Here is a 23,630-nt window from a genome sequence, read left to right as displayed (position 1 = left end):
AAAACAAAAAAGCAAACATACCCTAATTCCACAGAATTAATACTTTGCAAAATTTTAGTTTAAATTTAGTTTACTCTGTCTTAAAAAAAAAGAGTGATAGCCATTAGTATAAGCCAAAATCAAATAAATGCATTTCTCCAGTTCTGACTAAATATTAACTATGATTATTTTTACAAATGCAAAGAATAAATTTAAATGATTACCTGGATTATGAAAAAATATGATATTCAACAGATCTTGATCACCCCATGTGATGTTCAGTTTGTATTTTTTAAGCAGTGGCATAAGTATATCTCCCCATCGTAGTCGCACAGAGGTCATATCATTCTGTTGGTAAATACATTAATGAGATTCTCAGGCTTCCAGGTGTAAAATGGCAGCATAATGACAGTTCCCCATTCTTCCCTTAGCAATTGTTACAGATCAAGGGGAGAAGTGTAAACTTTCTTTTTTTTTTTTTTTTTTTTTGGTGGTATGCGGGCCTCTCACTGCCGTGTCCTCTCCCGCCGCGGAGCACAGGCTCCGGACGCGCAGGCCCAGCGGCCATGACTCACGGGTCCAGCCGCTCCGCGGCATGCGGGATCCCCCCGGAACCGGGGCACGAACCCGCGCCCCCTGCATCGGCAGGCAGACTCCCAACCACTGCGCCACCAGGGAAGCCCAGAAGTGTAAACTTTTGTTTCAAAACCAAGTGACCCTAATGTAAACATAAATGTCAGTAAAACTGCCCAGCTGGAGTGCAGAAGATAACAAAAGAAGGTATCTGAAGCTGCACAAAGAAGTGATAAAACTAACAGATGTCAGGGAGGAAAGGGAAAGAGAAAGTAGGTGGTAGTTTAAGTACTATGACTGTGACCTCATCTTAAAAAGCAGATAGCTTTAGTACCTATGTCATATGTCTAGACACAGTACCTCTGTCTCTATCATACAGCTGCTGAGGATCAAACCTGTTAATATATAAATAAAGAGTACTAGGAAGTACCTGGCACAGTGTTAGCTATTATTATCACCATGATCATTATTATTCTTAGTCTGATTTGCCAACCCTTTATAACTGGCATTTCAAAGAGGGCATTTGAAATTGATAAATCAAAAATAGATACTGAATTTCGTCAGATGCCTTTTCAGCCTCTACGGAACTACTCATAGCTCATACCTAAGGAAACAACAGAGTTGAAAGAGGGCTGGGGATCAAGTGAACCTGGGGTGAAGTTGAATACTAAGTCTTTTATACCAATCTGACTCTGTGAAACTCTCCAGACTTAAACCAGTACTCCTCAAAGTACAGTTTGCAGTGTGCTGATCAGTGAATTTTTCATGTCCTCTACAAGATTTAAGTACACAAATTAAGAGTAAGATTTAGAAACATTTATAGCAACTTTATGTCTATTTAGTCTAATATTTTCCTAGTAATTTATTTATATTATTTTTAGAAAAGCATTGCCTCATGACAGATTGTAAATAATGTTTAAAAAAACACGGATTCTTCTCCACAGATAGCTTAAAAAACATTATTACAAGCTATTCTAGGATACATAACAAACACAATGGAGGTATAAACAATCTATCCTTCGAGAAAGAAAAGTCAGAATTCCTGGGGGAAAAACTACGTATTTAAACTAAATATAATCTGCTATAATTGTATTACCTTTGTGTGAAATTTCTCAGAATGCAGTAAATACAGTAAACTATACACAATCAGAAATAAATCTGGAAAATGACTGAAGCAAGTTTTACTTAAGGAAATATTAAGAAAATACTTTATTGAAAGGATGACTCTGAAATAAGTCACAGATCATGTTCACTAAATGTTCTTAGGATCTGAAAAGGAAACTTCTGAATTGCTCAAAAGGACCAAGACCAGAAACAGATTAAATAGACAGGACTGGTGGACCCCTTGTACCATGTCAATGTTCAAGTCTTCACTGGATTCTACTTATGAAAAAAAAAATGTATAGAGAGACAGAAATACACCTATTCAAAGAAATACATCTATTCAAAGAAAAGAAAGATAAAATTACAAGGTCCAGGGCAGTTTTAGGGAAAAAAGAAAAAAATCAAGGGGTGGGAGGTGGGGGGGACCTTTATAATACACGTAAAGGAAAAGTCCTACTAGAAAAATACTGGACAAGAAGCAATAACACTAGTATTATTTGCTGAGGATACAACCTAGAATATCCAAGACAACCAACGAAAACTATGAGAAATGAGTTTAATAAAGAGGCATCATATATAAAAAGAGCTCAAGTCAACAGAAATGGAAAAACGGCAAAGTACAGAAATAGTCAAAGGATATGGCCATACAGCCATTCACAAAGGAGGAAACAAAAATGGCTAAAATTTGTATGAAAAGATTTTCATCCCACATTGGTGGTACAGTCAGGAAAGTAAAAATTAAAATACATGAGATATTTTTCAGCCATGTAACTACATATTCATACTAGTACACACAAACAATAAAATCAAAACATTCTTTCTCCACAATATCACACATATTAAATGTGACAGACTATATGTACTGACATAAAAATCATTTATATATTTACTAAGTGAAAAAAGCAAACTGAAGATATATAAAAGAATTCTACATATAAATGCTAATGTACATGTATATCTGTTTCAAAATACTTTTTTAAAGGGTCTGAAGAATACACAGCAAAGTTTATAATGCCATTTGGGCAAAGGAATGAAACTGAGGAGAGTGGTGTGTAAAGGGGGGACTTGTCTTTTTACTCTATATGCAATGAATTGCCTGAATTTTTATAAGCATGATTTAGTTTTGTAAATTTTTTTTTAAAGAAAACATTTTAAATCTTACAGTACAATACCTTGAAAAGTACAGTAGTACAGTACAACAGCTGGCATACAGGAACTGGCATCAAGTGAACAGGCAAGAAGAGTTACTGACTGGAGGAGGGAGAGGAGGTGGGAGATGACAGAGCTGAAGTATTTTTGTAATTTTTTAAAAAGATGTAGTTCTAATTTACTAATTTCAGCAAACCTACCAAAATGCACATGCATTATATTAAGATAAATTAGTTTCATTTCTAGAACTATGTATGCTTTTGAAAATAGACAGACTCATTATTATCCTCAGTTTAGGTTACAAACAAATACAAAACTGACAGGTGGCTATTCCTATTATGTTCCAACAATGCTAGAAACTGAGAATTCATCAATTCCCAAAGATTAGTTACTCTCCTAATCTCTGAAAAGTTCCATCCCTTTTGGTAAGATGTTCATTGATATTGTTTTAAGCTCTACACGTAACACAATAAAAGCCCTCCATCACATACATCTTTCAAATATGTAAAAACGACCCTCACAGCCACCTCACAGTAAGTATTCTCTTTTTTTAAATTTTTCAATAATTCATTAATGGCCTAGTTTCTAAAACTTCTGTCTGTCCTCTGCCAGTAATTATCTACTGAGTTGCTACTTTACGCCAGACTCCATGCTAAATATTCTGAATACAAAGCTGCATAAAAGACACACCCTGCCCTCAGTAGATGGAGAAAACAGGCAAAAATTACTTTACAAAGTAATACATGGCACGACATGAACAGGGTACAGTAAATATACAAGAAAAAAATTCTCAGGATGCCTTGTTTATATTCTCTGGTTTTTAGCTAATAAATAGAAAAAGGTTAAGAAATATCTTAATAGAGATTCAACACTGCAAATACAATCATAATACAAAATACAAAGCAGTATCTTAGCCAGTGTTATATCAATGTCTATCAAGCATTATGAGAAAAAAAACAAAAAAGTTAAAATTTTACTATTTTAATTTTTAAAATATATAATTATAATACATCAGGTTGGAACTGAATAATCATGAATGGTAGGGCTGGGTGACAGCAAAGCAAAGACTTTAAAACATGGCCATGGCCACTGTCCTAAGTGGGTAATCTTACAGCTTTTCATGTGATAGGCACTATGGGGTAACATTCATGGATCTGCGTGAAACAGTTTGAAAAGTTATTACAAGTAATTCAGTTACATCACTAGAGCTCTAAAATTTAAGATCTGTGCCAGAAATTATAGAGTTAGTAGGAAAAAACAAGGCAATGTTTGCTAAAGGTATGTTTGGAAATCAGGAAAAATAAAGAAAGATATATGAAAAACAGAACTAAAAATCAATAAATTTTGTAGAAACATATCAGCAATCATAAATACAATATTTAGAAACAGAGTAAATCTGTGTTGTTCCCACTGGGCAAGAATAGAGTTGTTTGAAACAGAGGGATAGTAGGTATGAAGTAAATTGTGCCTACTAAATTAATGTACTATCACACTCATATTTTTCTTCATTAAGTCATTAATACATAGAAAAAAACAAAAGCTTGAAAGTTTAGAAATTATTTCAACTCATATCTACATCTCTAGCTGGTTTAGAACATGCCACAGACAAAAAGAAAAGGGAAAGGGGAGAAACTGTTAAACATATTTAAGAATGATATTTAAGTAAGTAAAAGGTAAATAAAAAATAATCAGAGATTTGAACTATATAGCTGCAATCTGAAATTTTCTTAAAAATCAAGTAATGGTGTTACACTAAATTATCTCTAAGGTTACTGCAACACTACACTTCTCATAATTCTAAGAATTTCAAATGAAGAGCTCCTGAGCAGGCACATTATTCCTTAGCACATAATCTTACAGCACCATCTTCTGGTATAATATTACTGTGCATAGTCTAACCATCAGAAAAGTAAGAAAACTCACGGTATGACACCTGTTTTATTTAGTAAAACTTTATGGTACATGAAATTTTAAAACTCAAAATATATCAAAAAATTGGGTAATTGAAGAAAGATGTTCACTTGTAAGCAAAAGCAAAGGTTACACTGGCCTCATTAATGCATTCATTTGTGGAAGACAAAAGTGAAATGAAATCAAGATTTCAGAAAGGTACAGAAAATGGGAAAGCTAAAAAAAACCCTAGGTTTACTAGATCTTTACAGAAGACAAGAGTGATGGGTATTAACTGTCTTAAGAATGAAATGGCGAGATGTGAGTGGTGAAAGCTACAAGCAGTACTGCTGCCTAGAGTAAGGATAAGAAGGGACAAGAGATTTAAATCAGACATGCAGAAAGGAGTAATAAGTAATGGTGTAAATTCTGGTCCACCAGAAGCCATAAGAAAAATACCAGACAAATATATATATACACATACAAATATACATATATATTCATACCATAAAAGACATAATATCCCTTGATATTTGATTTAGTACTAACTAGATGTAAAAGGATAAACAGTGAGTCTCTATCAGTGTTTCAGAAGCCACTGCTTTTAGCTAACACTGAAGTGCTTACTATGTGTCATGCTCTGTACTAAGCATTTTGAATGGGTCTCTTTTAAAAAGACAACCTACATAAGTCCATTTATTATCTCTACTTTTCAGCTGAGAGCACTGACATTTGAAAGTTAACTAGTTGGCTAGTGGTTGTGGTGAACAGGTGGCAAAGCTAAACGTAAGGCTAAACCACTTGACCCCAATGCCCCCAGACTACAACGACTTAAGGACTCATCAGCATGAAACTGGTAAACAGCACAACACACTCATGTGTTCAGAATATGCAGAATAAGAGAATTTAAATAGCCTCACTCTTCTACTGACCCCACAATTTGAGAGATGAGAAACACACAGGAACTTTTTTTTTTAAGTTAACTTCCAATAGCACCAAAATAGCCAACATTTCCTATGTGTTAGCCTCCCTTCTAACTAATTTAACCCTCACAAAAGCCCTATGACATAGGTACTGTTATCTATCATCCCATTTCACAGATGAGGAAATCAAAGCCCAGAGATGTTCAAAACTTACCCAAGATCTCAGCGTCTGAACCAAGCCAACGGTTCTTAGCTCTTAACCACAATCTGTGTTCCCCCAAGACGTACCACACTTTAGATTCAAGTATTATGAGGCTGCACAACTACAAAATGACAACTCCTGCCTGGAATACCAATCTAGGAAGGTGATGTTCACACTTGCTGCATTGTTACTTCATTGTAACACCATCTGCTCTGACCTACTGTAATGCTCTAATAAACAGAATACTAAGAACACACTTTTCTTCAATTATTCTAGATAAGTGGAAAAATTCTGAATAGCTCGATCTAGTTTTTAATAAAGCAAAATTAAATTGGAAACCAAACAATATGGAGGGAAAAGAGAGATAAGTTAACCTGGATCGGTGACTTACCTTGAAATACTTCCTTCTCATTCTGGTCATGTTCATCAACATAACTCCAGAGTTCACTCCAGTTTTTCCATAGTATGGATGTCTGGCAAAGCGATTATACCAGCCTATTCGAGGCTCTTCATGTTCTGGTGCCATTGCAGCAATTTGTGTGGAATTAAATTTCTTTAGTAAAGACCAAATATCATCAACGGGCCGTAAAAAAAGGATATCAGTGTCGACATACAATAGTGAGTCAACTTCTTTCAGGATTAACTGTGGGGAAAGATATTTGAATCATTAACTGTAACTCTATTTAATATAAAACATGAAAGAGGCTTTCATTATTTAAAAAACGCCTAAGAGAGAAACTAATTGACATTAATTTTTAAAAGTAGTTTTTCCCAAGTCTCTCATTTTTTACAAGAGCATATATAGATGGTCTGCTAATCTCTTTAATTAACTTTTAGAGAAGAAAAGCTATAAAAACAAATCAGAACAAAAACTCAATACTAAAAATTGGAAGAAAAAATAAAAGCAGTAGCCTCAAAGACTAGGGTGGAAATGTTTTTCATAATGGAAAATAACATTAGCTTCGGTGAACTGACATATCGAATCTTAATTTCCTGAGGTAAATACAGAAATTAATCAGTACAAATGGAGATCTCAACTCGTCCCCTCAGCCTGTAACACTAATGGCCAGCACCTTTACCTCATTCTGGGCTCAGCCAGCAAATGGTAGAGCCAAAATTGAAGTCCAGACCACCTAACTCCAGAACCCATGCTCTTATTTCTGAGCTTACTACCTCCCAACAAATCGAAGAAAATGTGCACTCACATAGCAAGGGTGAAGACAAGACTTGTCTTGGAAGACTCGCTATGTCACTTTCCGAGAGACGTTAAACCTCCAACATGCATCTCTTATAGGAATTTTCAAGGGTACGTTTTTATTTCTGCCTTATCCATATACTTTAGAATGTGACTCCTGCGAATTTAAATGTATTGCCTATTCCAGTGTATTAGTAAGACTCAATGATTAGGTTAACCTAAAGGGTTTTGGTTAAGAATACAAAGACGATAAGAGCTTGATCTTCATTCTGCTCCTTTTCAAAGCTGCTACCTCGGGCGGAAGAGTAAGACGCGGAGATCACCTTCCTCCCCACAGATACACCAGAAATACATCTACGCGTGGAACAACTCCTACGGAGCACCTACTGAACGCTGGCAGAAGACCTCAGACCTCCCAAAAGGCAAGGAACCCCCCACGTACCTGGTTAGGGCAAAAGAAAAAACTAAACAGAGACAAAAGGATAGGGACGGGTCCTGCACCAGCGGGAGAGAGCTGTGAAGGAGGAAAAGTGTCCACACACTAGGAAGCCCCTTCGCGGGTGGAGACTTCGGGAGGCGGAGTGGGGGAGCTTGGGAGCCGCGGAGGAGAGCACAGCAGCAGGGGTGCGGAGGGCAAAGCGGACAGATTCCAGCGCAGAGGATCGGGCCGACCGGAACTCGCCAGCCGAGAGGCTTGTCTGCTCGCCCGCCAGGGCGGGCGGGACTGGGAGCTGAGGCTCCGGCTTTTGTCGGAGCGCCGGGAGAGGACTGGGGTTGGCGGCGTGAACACAGCCTGCAGGGCGTTAGTGCACCGCGAGAGAGTCCGGGGAAAAGTCTGGACCTGCCGAAGAGGCAAGAGACTTTTACGTCCCTCTTTGTTTCCTGGTGCACGAGGAGAGGGGATTAAGAACGCTGCTTGAGAGAGCTCCAGGGACGGGCGCTAGCCGCGGCTAGAAGTGCGGAGCCCAGAGACAGACACGAGACGCTAGGGCCGCTGCTGCCGCCACCAGGAGGCCTGTGTGCGAACACAGGTCACTAGCCACACGCCCTTCCGGGGAGCCTGTGCAGCCCGCCACTGCCGGGGTCCCGGGATCCAGGGACAACTCCCCCGGGAGAACGCACGGCGCGCCTCAGGCTGCAACGTCACGCCGGCCTCTGCCGCCGCAGGCCCGCCCCACACTCCGTGACCCTCCCTACCCCCCGGCCTGAGTGAGCCAGAGCCTCCGAATCAGCGGCTCCTTTAACCCCGTCCTGTCTGAGCAAAGAACAGACGCCCTCCGGTGACCTACACGCACAGGCGGGGCCAAATCCAAAGCTGAGCCCCTGGGAACCGTGAGAACAAAGAAGAGAAAGGGAAATCTCTCCCAGCAGCCTCAGTAGCAGCGGATTAAAGCTCCACAATCAACTTGATATACCCTGCATCTGTGGAATACCTGAATAGACAACGAATCATCCCAAATTAAGAAGCCCTGCGGATGAAAGGCTCTTGGGGCTGCAGCCAGGAGTCAGTGCTGTGCCTCTGAGGTGGGAGAACCAACTTCAGGACACTGGTCCACAAGAGGCCTCCCAGCTGCACATAATATCAAACAGCAAAAATCTCCGAAAGATCTCCATCTCAACGCCAGCACCCAGCTTCACTCAACGACCAGCAAGCCACAGGGCTGGACATCCTATGCCAAACAACTAGCAAGACAGGAATACAACCCCACCCATTAGCAGAGAGGCTGCCCAAAATCATAATAAGTCTACAGACACCCCAAAACACATCACTAGACGTGGACCTGCCCACCAGAAAGACAAGATCCAGCCTCATACACCAGAACACAGGCCCTAGTCCCCTCCACCAGGAAGCCTACACAACCCACTGAACCAATCTTAGCCACTGGGGACAGACACAAAAAACAACAGGAACTACGAACCTTCAGCCTGCAAAAAAGGAGACCCCAAACACAGTAAGATAAGCAAAATGAAAAGACAGAAAAACACACAGCAGATGAAGGAGCAAGATAAAAACCCACCAGACCTAACAAATGAAGAGGAAATAGGCAGTCTACCTGAAAAAGAATTCAGAATAATGATAGTAAGGTTGATCCGAAATCTTGGAGATAGAATGGACAATAGAATGGACAAAATGCAAGAATCAGTTAACAAGGACCTAGAAGAACTAAAGATGAAACAAGCAATTATGAACAACACAAAAAATGAAATTAAAAGTACTCTAGATGGGATCAATAGCAGAATAACTGAGGCAGAAGAACGGATAAGTGACCTGGAAGATAAAATAGTGGAAATAACCAATGCAGAGCAGAATAAAGAAAAAAGAATGAAAAGAACTGAGGACAGTCTCAGAGACCTCTGGGACAACATTAAACGCACCAACATTCGAATTATAGGGGTTCCAGAAGAAGAAGAGAAAAAGAAAGGGACTGAGAAAATATTTGAAGAGATTATAGTTGAAAACTTCCCTAATATGGGAAAGGAAATAGTTAATCAAGTCCAGGAAGCACAGAGAGTCCCATACAGGATAAATCCAAGGAGAAATACGCCAAGACACATATTAATCAAACTGTCAAAAATTAAATACAAAGAAAACATATTAAAAGCAGCAAGGGAAAAACAACAAATAACACATAAGGGAATCCCCATAAGGTTAACAGCTGATCTCTCAGCAGAAACCCTACAAGCCAGAAGGGAGTGGCAGGACATACTGAAAGTGATGAAGGAGAAAAACCTGCAGCCAAGACTACTCTACCCAGCAAGGATCTCATTCAGATTTGATGGAGAAATTAAAACCTTTACAGACAAGCAAAAGCTGAGAGAGTTCAGCACCACCAAACCAGCTTTACAACAAATGCTAAAGGATCTTCTCTAGGCAAGAAACACAAGAGAAGGAAAAGACCTATAATAACGAACCCAAAGCAATTTAGAAAATGGGAATAGGAACATACATATCGATAATTACCTTAAATGTAAATGGACTAAATGCTCCCACCAAAAGACACAGATTAGCTGAATGGATACAAAAACAAGACCCTTATATATGCTGTCTACAAGAGACCCACTTCAGACCTAGAGACACATACAGACTGAAAGTAAGGGGATGGAAAAAGATATTCCATGCAAATGGAAACCAAAAGAAAGCTGGAGTAGCAATTCTCATATCAGACAAAATAGACTTTAAAATAAGGACTATTAAAAGAGACAAAGAAGGACACTACATAATGATCAAGGGATCGATCCAAGAAGAAGATATAACAATTGTACATATTTATGCCCCCAACATAGGAGCACCTCAATACATAAGGCAAATACTAACAGCCATAAAAGGGGAAATCGACAGTAACACATTCATAGTAGGGGACTTAAACACCCCACTTTCACCCATGGACAGATCATCCAAAATGAAAATAAATAAGGAAACACAAGCTTTAAATGATACATTAAACAAGATGGACTTAATTGATATTTATAGGACACTCCATCCAAAAACAACAGAATACACATTTTTCTCAAGTGCCCATGGAACATTCTCCAGGATAGATCATATCTTAGGTCACAAATCAAGCCTTGGTAAATTTAAGAAAATTGAAATTGTATCAAGTATCTTTTCTGACCACAACGCCATGAGACTAGATATCAATTACAGGAAAAGATCTGTAAAAAATACAAACACATGGAGGCTAAACAATACAGTACTTAATAATGAAGTGATCACTGAAGAAATCAAAGAGGAAATCAAAAAATACCTAGAAACAAATGACAATGGTGACACAACGACCCAAAACCTGTGGGATGCAGCAAAAGCAGTTCTAAGGGGGAAGTTTATAGCAATACAAGCCCACCTTAAGAAGCAGGAAACATCTCGAATAAACAACCTAACCTTGCACCTCAAGCAATTAGAGAAAGAAGAACAAAAAAACCCCAAAGTTAGCAGGAGGAAAGAAATCATAAAAATCAGATCAGAAATAAATGAAAAAGAAATGAAGGAAACGATAGCAAAGATCAATAAAACTAAAAGCTGGTTCTTTGAAAGGATTAACAAAATTGATAAACCATTAGCTAGATTCATCAAGAAAAAAAGGGAGAAGACTCAAATCAATAGAATTAGAAATGAAAAAGGAGAAGTAACAACTGACACTGCAGAAATACAAAAGATCATGAGAGATTACTACAAGCAACTCTATGCCAATAAAATGGACAACCTGGAAGAAATGGACAAATTCTTAGAAAGGCACAACCTGCCAAGACTGAATCAGGAAGAAATAGAAAATATGAACAGACCAATCACAAGCACTGAAATTGAAACTGTGATTAAAAATCTTCCAACAAGCAAAAGCCCAGGACCAGATGGCTTCACAGGCGAATTCTATCAAACATTTAGAGAAGAGCTATCACCTATCCTTCTCAGACTCTTCCAAAATATAGCAGAGGGAGGAACACTCCCCAACTCATTCTACGAGGCCACCATCACCCTGATACCAAAACCAGACAAGGATGTCACAAAGAAAGAAAACTACAGGCCAATATCACTGATGAACATAGATGCAAAGATCCTCAACAAAATACTAGCAAACAGAATCCAACAGCGCATTAAATGGATCATACACCATGATCAAGTGGGGTTTATTCCAGGAATGCAAGGATTCTTCAATATACGCAAATCAATCAACGTGATACACCATATTAACAAATTGAAGGAGAAAAACCATATGATCATCTCAATAGATGCAGAGAAAGCTTTTGACAAAATTCAACACCCATTTATGATAAAAACCCTGCAGAAAGTAGGCATAGAGGGAACTTTCCTCAACATAATAAAGGCCATATATGACAAGCCCACAGCAAACATCATCCTCAATGGTGAAAAACTGAAAGCATTTCCACTAAGATCAGGAACAAGACAAGGTTTCCCACTCTCACCACTCTTATTCAACATAGTTTTGGAAGTTTTAGCCACAGCAATCAGAGAAGAAAAGGAAATAAAAGGAATCCAAATCGGAAAAGAAGAAGTAAAGCTGTCACTGTTTGCAGATGACATGATACTATACATAGAGAACCCTAAAGATGCTACCAGAAAACTACTAGAGCTAATCAATGAATTTGGTAAAGTGGCAGGATACAAAATTAATGCACAGAAATCTCTGGCATTCCTATATACTAATGAGGAAAAATCTGAAAGTGAAATCAAGAAAACACTCCCATTTACTATTGCAACAAAAAGAATAAAATACCTAGGAATAAACCTACCTAAGGAGACAAAAGACCTGTATGCAGAAAATTATAAGACACTGATGAAAGAAATTAAAGATGATACAAATAGATGGAGAGATATACCATGTTCTTGGATTGGAAGAATCAACATTGTGAAAATGACTCTACTACCCAAAGCAATCTACAGATTCAATGCAATCCCTATGAAACTACCACTGGCATTTTTCACAGAACTAGAACAAAAAATTTCACAATTTGTATGGAAACACAAAAGACCCCGAATAGCCAAAGCAATCTTGAGAACGAAAAATGGAGCTGGAGGAATCAGGCTTCCTGACTTCAGACTATACTACAAAGCTACAGTAATCAAGACAGTATGGTACTGGCACAAAAACAGAAATATAGATCAATGGAACAGGATAGAAAGCCCAGAGATAAACCCACGCACATATGGTCACCTTATCTTTGACAAAGGAGGCAGAAATGTACAGTGGAGAAAGGACAGCCTATTCAATAAGTGGTGCTGGGAAAACTGGACAGCTACATGTAAAAGTATGAGATTAGATCACTCCCTAACACCATACACAAAAATAAGCTCAAAATGGATTAAAGACCTAAATGTAAGGCCAGAAACTATCAAACTCTTAGAGGAAAACATAGGCAGAACACTCTATGACATAAATCACAGCAAGGTCCTTTCTGACCCACCTCCTAGAGAAATGGAAATAAAAACAAAAGTAAACAAATGGGACCTAATGAAACTTAAAAGCTTTTGCACAGCAAAGGAAAGCATAAAGAAGACAAAAAGACAACCCTCAGAATGGGAGAAAATATTTGCAAATGAAGCAACTGACAAAGGATTAATCTCCAAAATTTACAAGCAGCTCATGCAGCTTAATAACAAAAAAACAAACAACCCAATCCAAAAATGGGCAGAAGACCTAAATAGACATTTCTCCAAAGAAGATATACAGAGTGCCAACAAACACATGAAAGAATGCTCAACATCACTAATCATTAGAGAAATGCAAATCAAAACGACAATGAGATATCATCTCACACCAGTCAGAATGGCCATCATCAAAAAATCTAGAAACAACAAATGCTGGAGAGGGTGTGGAGAAAAGGGAACCCTCTTACACTGTTGGTGGGAATGTAAATTGATACAGCCACTGTGGAGAACAGTATGGAGGTTCCTTAAAAAGCTACAAATAGAACTACCATATGACCCAGCAATCCCACTACTGGGCATATACCCTGAGAAAACCATAATTCAAAAAGAGTCATGTACCAAAATGTTCATTGCAGCTCTATTTACAATAGCCCAGAGATGGAAACAACCTAAGTGTCCATCATCGGATGAATGGATAAAGAAGATGTGGCACATATATACAATGGAATATTACTCAGCCATAAAAAGAGATGAAATTGAGCTATTTGTAATGAGGTGGATAGACCTAGAGTCTGTCATACAGAGTGAAGTAAGTCAGAAAGAGAGAGACAAATACCGTATGCTAACACATATATATGGAATTTAAGAAAAAAAAAATGTCATGAAAAACCTAGGGGTGAAACAGGAATAAAGACACAGACTTACTAGAGAATGGACTTGAGGCTATGGGGAGGGGGAAGGGTAAACGGTGACAAAGCGATAAAGAGGCATGGACATATATACACTACTAAACGTAAGGTAGATAGCTAGTGGGAAGCAGCCACAGGGAGATCAGCTCGGTGCTTTGTGACCGCCTGGAGGGGTGGTATAGGGAGGGTGGGAGGGAGGGAGACGCAAGCGGGAAGAGATATGGGAACATATGTGTATATATAACTGATTCATTTTGTTGTGAAGCTGAAACTAACATACCATTGTAAAGCAATTATACTCCAATAAAGATGTTTAAAAAAAAAAAAAAAAAAAAAAGCTGCTACCTCCTCCTGCAGTTACGAAGGTGAGCAGTTACGAAGCTGAAATCACTCCATGCCCCCACTGATTTAGTATCAGGCTGGGGAAAAATATCTGACAGTTGGCTACAGAGCCTGAGTAGAGAAGGCTCACTTGTTCAAAGACTACAATTAAAAGGGTATGTATGTATGTGGATGTCTGTTCCTCTCTCTCTTTTTGCGGGGCGAAGAGTGAGGGAAATTGTTTTTATATCAACATTTTGCTTCTGTACCATGAGACAAATGTGTGTTTACAGACTTTTGTATTGTTAGCAATCTAGGAAGACACTACAGGAAGCTCCAGGGTTACTGTTGGGAGCCACTGCCAACTGGAGTTCATACATAAGGTTAAATAATAACCACGTCAGTATTTTTCTATGCTTCCTTTTGGCGGAACAAGGAGTCGGCAGAGCTTACATTGGTTCTTTTAATCCATCTATTTTAGAGGAGAAACTTAGTAAAAAAAAAGGATTTTACTTAGAAAAATGAAGAATCAATTTACTTAGATCTGGTTAAAACGATGCAGAAGTAAGAGTGAAGGACGAGGACAATTTGACAGGCTTCAAGTATTTAATTTTAGTATTCAAATTCCATTTAGGAATTTAACCAGATTACATCATTAAATGATCTGGCAAATTTCCTATCAAGACATCAACAATTAAACTTGTTAATAATGCAGAATAAAACAGAAGAGCAATGACTGTAACCTCATGCTTCTTTCATCATTGTTTTTCGGTGACATATCTGTGTTTATTTAATGTCATAATGTGCTTGTTTAATGTCAGCCTCCCACATCAGACAACAGGCTCTATGAAAACAAGCAATCTGTTTCATTCATTCCTATATACCCAGCACTTCATTACAGATACTTGGTAGAATAGAGGCACTCAAACTATTAAGTAAATGATGTAACACTGCAATGATTCAACATAAGATTTTTTTTTAATTTTTAAAATTTAAGGCCTACATTAAGTACCTAAAACTTCTTAGGCTTTTCCCCTTTAATCCCTTATTTGTGTGCTTCTTACAATGAAAGCAGGTAATGAGAAAGATATCCTAGGATCCAGATTTTTTATGCTCAGCAATAAAGCTACTGGTTAGGCAGACTCAGCTATCAAAATGTAACTTAATTTTAAATTTTAACTGACATCCTGGATTTGATAAACTCTATTCTTAATATACTAAGAATTGCCTTAATCCACTTAATAATAACAAGTAACTTAAGTTTCTTCCCAGTAATTCACCTTCCAGAAACTTGTGAGCTTCTTAAACTCAGTATTTCTAACTACCGTAACTATTTTAAACATTACAGTGGTTCTAACAACTACTGAGAATTTTAAAACTATCAGTGAATTCAATTCAAAATGGAAAAGGTAAGCTGGCTTCTGAATATTTTTATTTATTTTTATTTATTTTTTCTTTTTTGGCTATACCATGCGGCTTGCAGGATCTTAGTTCCTGACCACAGATCAAACCCGTGTCCCCTGCAGTGGGAGCTTGGAGTCCCAACCACTGGACCGCCAGGGAAGTCCCTGAATATTTTTAGATTAAAAAGAAATAATCAGGGTTTATCACCAGAGACCACCACCAAAGAACAGCCCCATTGAATAAATGGTTCCCATTTCCCTTCGAGTTCACGTGCCTCAAATTTTGTGTCTGTGTTAAAATATCAGCCAGAAAAGGTGAACTGGCTTGCTGTTAAGACAGAAATGATTATCTAATGATCTACTTCATTTCCCAAATTATAAATGAAGTCTGCACCTGGCAGGTGATCCTGCCACTGCATTCCTCCTGGCAAAGACTTGGCTCCATTAAGACCTGATGACCTCTAACTCCTTCTTAGAGATGAAAGTTTATAGCAACTGAATCAATTAAAATGTAAGAAATAGTATTTCAACAGAAATTATTTACATTTTTCGTTTTTAACAGAGGTTTTTTTATTCTATCTTTTATTTGTTCTATGGGAAGTTTTTCTTTCTTCTAATGTTCAAAGGGAAAATCATACATGTGTGTTTATTTAACTGATCTATTTGGAACTCTTCATTAACTTGTGTGTGTAACAGCAACATGCAAACAAACGAAAAAAACACTGGAGAAAAAACTTACTGGCAAGAACAATCTCTGGGAAGCACACGGTTTAAAGAGCTTTTTCCATTCTGCTGCATTCTCACTTGGAAAAGTTATCGGGTATAATGAATAATTAAATGTTTGGAGAAATGACCAGCTGTTAAGCTAAAATAAAAAAACAAATAAAAAATAAAAACTCGGTTTAGATTTGTTTCTCTTTCTCTGCAAAATCATAAACCAACAGATTATTTTTCAAAAGCTAAAATTTAAGATGTTATACATTGTATGTCATACACACTTAAGAGAAAGTTAGATTCTTCTTTCCCACCATTTTGTTTCCATTCAAAATCTTAAAGTCATTCCAATATGCTAGAAAGACTCCACCGTAAAGATCTGAGGGACAATTGAAGTTATAAGGATATCAACCACAAAACCAAAGTGGAAAGAGCCTTACAAACTGTTCGCCTCCATCAGCTTGACCTGATGTATAAATCCTCTCAATCCCTGAACAAGTTAAACTCAGAAAAATTAAGCACTAATTTTATTACCACAGTATGTATGATATAACAGAAAATATTTACAATCCAAGTCAGACCAATGTGAAAAACTGATTAGAAAATATTTATCTATATAGATTCAATATTCCTGGTAATAAAATATTTTGATAAATACATAAATACATAAATGATTTTTAAAAAATGATTTAAAAAAAAATCATTACAAAAAGCAAAATCTGATTTTCTGATCTGAAAATTTATAATGAACACGTTTACTCTTTGGCAGCCCGAGTGCAATTCAAGACACTGAATTGCTTCAAATTCAGTTTAAGTATTACCTATCACTGCTGCTTAAACAGAATTGTTGATTTAAATTTCCTACAGAGCATTCACAATTTTTGCAGGAAGAAAAAACTAAGCATTTTATATAACAGGCTGAAGATGATCTCTTTTTGAATTATGTCTGTGTTCAAGTAATTTTTACTTTTTAAAAATTTTTTAAAATGCTCAACACATATCTATTTTTTATTGTTTTATTTTTATTTTATTTATTTTATTTATTTTCAGTTGCATCGGGTCTTAGTTGCGGCACACAGGATCTTTCATTGTGGCGCTCAGGCTCTCTACTTGTGGCGTGTGAGCTCAAGTGAATGGGCACAGTAGTTGTAGCACGTGAGTTATTTGTGGCATGCAGGCTCCAGACAATGTGGGCTCTCTAGTTGTGGCGCGTGGGCTCCAGAGTGCATGGGCTCTGTAGTTGCGGCACGCAGGCTCTCTAGCTGTGGTGCGCGGGCTCAGTAGTTGCGGTGCAAGGGCTTAGTTGCCCCGCAGCATGTGGGATCTTAGTTCCCTGACCAGGAATCGAACCCACGTCCCCTTCATTGGAAGGCGGATTCTTAACCACTGGACTACCAGGGAAGTCCCTGTTCAAGGGATTTTTAAAAACATTACTTCCTCCCTCTTTCTTTCCTTCTTTCTCTCCCTCTCTCTCCCTCCCTCTCTCTCCCTCCCTCTCCCTCCCTCTCTCTCTCTCTCTCTCTCTCTCTCTATCTCTCTCTCTCTCACACACACACACACACACACACACACACACACACACACACACACAATCAATGCCTTCCAACATAGTTTAAGGGAATAACTTTACTTCCAACACACTGTTTTGATGTATCTGTTAATTAGTTTCAAACCCTAGTATTTTATTTTCCTTGCGTGACTTATAAATCACTTAAAGATCCTTTCAAGGGACTTCGCTTCACAACTACAGAGCCCACGCGCTCTTGAGCCTGCGTGCTGTAACCGGAGAGAAGCCCACACGCTGTAACCAAGAGCCCAGGCACCATAACGAAAGATCCCATGTGCCGCAACTAAGACCCGACACAGCTAAAAATAAGTAAATAAATAAATAAATAAATAAATTTAAAAGAAGATCCTTTCAATACCAACTTCAAAATGAAATCTTAGTCATTCTTAAAATTCTAATATCGAATCATCTTTTCTGCAGTAAAAGCACATTCCACAAAATATTTGATTCTCCTTCATCAAAAGCAAAACCAAACAGTCTCAGGGTTAACCATGATAGTTAAAGAAAAACTAAGTTTAAAAATATAGTATATATTATACAAGCAATAACTCAGCCAGCTTTGAAGACAACACAGAAGCCGCATATAAGATGAAGCAATAAATTTATTTTACTTTTATATTACGTTTTCAAAGGTTTCCACAGTTGGTAGCAATCTCTTACTATTCTCTGAACTGTTAGGATGAGATTAATTCCTCAGTTAATATTTTAGGAAACAATCCAGATAATAAGATTAAGATCACAAAAGCACATATCATAAGTACAGATACCAGAAATATTTTAAAACAGTAAGTAAAGCTTTTTTTCTGCATTGTTTTTTAATTGAAGTACAGCTGGTGTACAATATTATATAAGTTACAGATGTAAGGTACAGGTACACAAGTTTTAAAGGTTATACTCCATTTATGGTTATTATAAAATATTGGCTACATTCTCACACTATATATAGGATATACTGTGGTGTAAAATATATCCTGTAGCTTATTTTATACATAATAATTTGTACTTCTTAATCTCCTACCCCTATATTGCCTGTCCTCCTTTCCCTCTCCCCACTGGTAACCACTAGTTTGTTCTCTGTTAAGTGTGAGTCTGTTTCTTTTTTGTTACATTCACTAGTTTGTTGTAATTTGTAGATTCTACACATAAGTGATATTATACAGCATTTGTTTTTCTCTGACTTATTTCACTTAGCACAATGCCCTCCAAGTCCATCCATGTTGCTGCAAATGGCAAAATTTTCATTCTTTTTTATGGCTGAGTAGCATTCCACTGTGTGTGTGTGTGTGTGTGTGTGTGTGTGTGTGTGTGTACCATCTGTTTATCCATTCATCTGTTGATGGACACTTAGGTTGCTTCCATATCTTAGCAATTGTAAACAATGCTGCTATGAACATTGGGGTGCATGTATCTTTTCTAATGAGTGTTTTTATTTTTTTCAAATATATACCCAGGAGTGGATTGCTGAGTCATATGGTAGTTCTATTTTTAATTTTTTGAGAAACCTCCATACTGTTTTCGACAGTGTCTACACCAATTTACATGTCCACCAACAGCATATGAGGATTCCCTTTTCTCAACATCCTAATATTTCTTATTTGTGGTCTTTGTGATGATAGACAGCCATTATGACACGTGGGAGGTGAGATCTCATTGTGGGTTTTTTGTTGTTGTTGTTGTTGTTGTTGTTTTTGCAGTACGCAGGTCTCTCACTGTTGTGGCCTCTCCCGTTGTGGAGCACAGGCTCCGGACGTGCAGGCTCAGCGTCCATGGCTCACGGGCCCAGCCGCTCTGCGGCATGTGGGATCTTCCCGGACCGGGACACGAACCCATGTCCCCTGCCTCGGCAGGCGGACTCTCAACCACTGCTCCACCAGTGAAGCCCTCATTGTGTTTTGTTTTGTTTTTTTTTGCAGTACGCGGGCCTCTCACTGCTGTGGCCTCTCCCGTTGCGGAGCAACAGGCTCCTGACGCGCAGGCTCAGCGGCCATGGCTCACGGGCCCAGCCGCTCCACGGCATGTGGGATCTTCCTGGACAGGGGCACGAACCCGCGTCCCCTGCATGGGCAGGCAGACTCTCAACCACCGCGCCACCAGGGAAGCCCCTCTCATTGTGGTTTTGATTTGCATTTCCCTGACGATTAATGAGCAACGTTGAGCATCTCTTCATGTGCTTGTTTGTCCATCTGCATGTCCTCTTTGGAGAACCGTCTATTCAGTTCTTCTGCCCATTTTTTAATCAGGTTGTTTGTTGTTTTTGATGGTGAGTTGTATGAGCTGTTTATGTATTTTGGATATTAACCCCTTATTCGTCATATCATTTGCAAATATTTCTCTCATTCAGTAGGTTGTCTTTTCGTTTTGTCAATGGTTTCCTTTGCAAAAGCTTTTTAAGTTTACTTAGGTCCCATTTGTTTATTTTTGCTTTTATTTCCTTTGCGCTTTAGGAGACAGATCCAAAAAAATAGTGCTATAATTCATGTCAAAGAGTGTTTTGCCTATGATTTCTTCTAGGAATTTTATGGTTTCTGGTCTTACATTTAGGTCTTTAATCCATTTTGAGTTTATTTTTGTGTATGGTGTTAGAGAATGTTCTAATTTCATTCCTTGTAAAATAGTAAGTAAAGCTTTAAGCCTCTTGGAATCAAAGATTTTAGCAGAAATCTAAGACTTGAGGTCACAAGTAGTGTTTTTCACTTAATATGCAAAATGAACTAATTTAACCTGAAAAAAACATCGAATACACTTTTCCTACATAGATCAAGCAAAAAACCCAAATCAGTTTGACAGCTTAATTGAGTGTAGATAGAGAGATAAGAGATGGTGCAGGGATAATCATTATCCTCTTCACCACCATCTCAGGACACAAGGTAATGAGATTTCAGGTGAAGTTTCTTCTTTGTATATGTTCTCCCTCCTATATTTATCTGTTCTCCTCTTCTTGCATAAGAATAATTTTTTTTGTTAAGGTTATGTGGCAGTCCTGATTAAAAGGGTATATCGTCAACCCACACAAACAACTAGATATGGTCACATGACTAAGTTGAAACCAATGAGATACTGGCAGGAATGTCATGTGCAACTTCTAGAAAGTTTCCTTAGAAAGGAGGAGGAGAACCCCCTTCTTCACTCCTTCCTCCTTCATGTTGGCTAGAATATGAGTGTGATGGCTGGAGCTTGAGTAGCCATCTTGGATCATGAGATAGAAGCTTTAAGTTAAAGATGGCTCAGCCACAAGAGAGAAAAAAACAGAATCCCTGAAGACACAGCGCTGCCATATACCACAGACTGCCTACTTTTATATAAGAGAGAAATAAACTTCTATCTTGTTTAAGCCACTGTTATTTTGGGTTTTCTGCCATTACAGCCAAACTGACTGTAACTAATACAAAACCAAAATAAGAAACTTTCTTACCAGAGCACGAAGCTACTTCCCTCCATATTGTCAATTAAGAGTTCCCTCCACTCAAAACAGAATTAAAACCTTTGTGCACATTCTGATTGAGGCACTCTCAAGCCAAGGATGGGAACACAATTAAGAAGTAGGACTTCTCAGTCAAAACATCCTGGAACTATATAGTCAGTAAAATAAAACCTCCATGCTTGGCAAAGGACTCTAAATAGCCTAACTCCTTTTCAAAAACAAGTCTTCCTCTTACACCCTAGATCTGGAAGTACAGATGGAAGTGGCAGCAGGGAACAGTCCCCACTCTTAGAGGGCAGAGCTGCAGAATACATTTTTTTTTTAAAGGAATTTTGCCTTTTTTTTAAAAAATTTTATTCATTTATTTATGGCTGTGTATGGCTCTACGTTTCTGTGCGAGGGCTTTCTCTAGTTGCGGCAAGTGGGGGCCACTCTTCATCGCGGCGTGCGGGCCTCTCACTATCGCGGCCTCTCTTGTTGCAGAGCACAGGCTCCAGGCTCAGTAACTGTGGCTCACGGGGCTAGTTGCTCCGCAGCATGTGGGATTTTCCCAGACTAGGGCTCGAACCCGTGTCCCCTGCATTGACAGGCAGATTCTCAACCACTGCGCCACCAGGGAAGCCCTAGAATACATATTTTTGTTCAACAACATTTTACTATATATACCATTAAATATTCAACTATACAGGCTTGACTAAGTCTCAAATACTTACTATGCCTTTAAAACTATCATGCAGTTGATCTTCAGCAAAAATATGGAACTGAAGAGGTTTGATGCTGAAGATAAGTGCTGACTTCAACATGGTTAGAGTTTCTTCCAGTCTTTCCCCACAGGCAACTACGGCTAGGTGCACTTCCTCAACGGGCTGCATTTTCAGACTATACCTGATAGAAAAGAAAACCACATTTTTCAACAGTATTAGTACAGGGTAACATGTTAACGACATGGTATTCTGACCGTGTTCAAAGATTGAGGTTTGAACAACAAGGTCCTACTGTACAGCAGAGGGAACTATATTCAATATCCTGTAATAAATCATAATGAAAAAGAATATGAAAGAGAATATATATATAACTGAATCACTTTGCTGTACACCAGAAACCAGCACAACATTGTAAATCAACTACAGTTCAATTGAAAAAAAAAAAAAAAAAAAAACCTGAAGTTTGAACCTTCTATTTAAAAAGCAAAGACACATCAAATTACAAAACAGTATAATGTTGAATCAATCATATATATATATATATATATATATATATCTATACCCTCAACCAGCCTTTCTCAGCTAACGTTCCTCACCAGGAACCACAAAACACAAAAAATGACCACTTCCGCATTCCCCCAAGAATGGTACATAACTAGCATCATTCTGGATGCACGGGAGAGAAGTTAATTCACTACTCACTCTGGATGCTAGGACATTAGGGCTTAATTCTCTCAAGGAAACCCCCACTTGAGAAAGGGAGCAGCACTGATTTGAAGGTCTTCCATTTAATTTTTAACTATTTTACTTAAAAAAAAAATCTCAAACACACCAAAGTAGAGAGAAGACAGCAGTAAACCTCCATGTACCCATCTCTCAGCTGCAACAATTATCCATTCAAAGGTATTCTTATTTCCTCTAAAACCCCTCCCCACAGCCCCTTCCACTAACCAACAGATCATTTTGAAGCAAACCCAGATATAAATTCACCCACAAATATTTCAGTATTATATCCAATCTTCAACCATGCTGATTACAAGAAGTTTCCTTCACATAAGTTGTTTTGTTTTGTTTTGTTTTGTTTTACTGTGCAGTCCCATTTATCAAGTAATCAGTGAGAAGTAAAAATTTCTGAGGTGGTCTAAAAATACTAGTCAAACGCTCATAGCACATCATTTTGGAAGGAAGGAAAGATTCCTAAACCCCAGTTATCAGCCTAGGCTATGTTGGACCCTACCTCTAACACAGAGCAGCAGTGCAAGCACCTTACCACTGAACCAGTAATACTCCACCATCATACAAGGAACAGAAATAATTATGTGTGACTGCATTGTTATTAAACAATTAACATTTACAATATGAAATAAAGACCTCATCTGTAATTAGGACATAAAATAATCTTTTTGGAACTGACAGCTAAAGGTATGTAGGAGTGGAAGACAACATAAAACAACCTAGTAGCACATTAAAGTATTATGAAGTACAAACATTCCAAAACTAAAAACATACGAATTTGACTTTAACTGAATTTTTAGTTACAGAGATCCTTTCTGTAAAATGTATAAGGGGATTACAAATAATACTGTTTAACGTTAATAGTTGTATGTATCCATTACTGAAATTTTGTAGTAGCAGGGATGGGTGATTAATCATTTTTCTTAAATTTATAAGCTAAAATTATCATGGTTATGTT

At 37.9% G+C, this 23,630-nt stretch overlaps 1 protein-coding gene across 2 annotated transcripts in view; it reads right to left on the bottom strand.

Moving 5' to 3' along the window:
* Nucleotides 1–23,630, bottom strand: part of GXYLT1 (glucoside xylosyltransferase 1) — a 59,435-nt gene that overhangs the window by 13,455 nt on the left and 22,350 nt on the right. For both annotated transcript variants that reach the window (XM_079935884.1, XM_079935885.1), the window contains 4 exons: nucleotides 21,947–22,118; nucleotides 16,271–16,396; nucleotides 6,212–6,463; nucleotides 204–327 (listed from right to left, as the gene is read on the bottom strand). In XM_079935884.1, the coding sequence (XP_079792010.1) occupies nucleotides 204–327; nucleotides 6,212–6,463; nucleotides 16,271–16,396; nucleotides 21,947–22,118 (674 nt within the window). The remainder of the gene's footprint in view (nucleotides 1–203; nucleotides 328–6,211; nucleotides 6,464–16,270; nucleotides 16,397–21,946; nucleotides 22,119–23,630) is intronic.

The sequence above is a fragment of the Stenella coeruleoalba genome (assembly GCF_951394435.1).
Source record: "Stenella coeruleoalba genome assembly, chromosome: 11".
NCBI lineage: Eukaryota > Metazoa > Chordata > Mammalia > Artiodactyla > Delphinidae > Stenella > Stenella coeruleoalba.
This window is presented reverse-complemented; position numbering and strand designations above follow the sequence as displayed.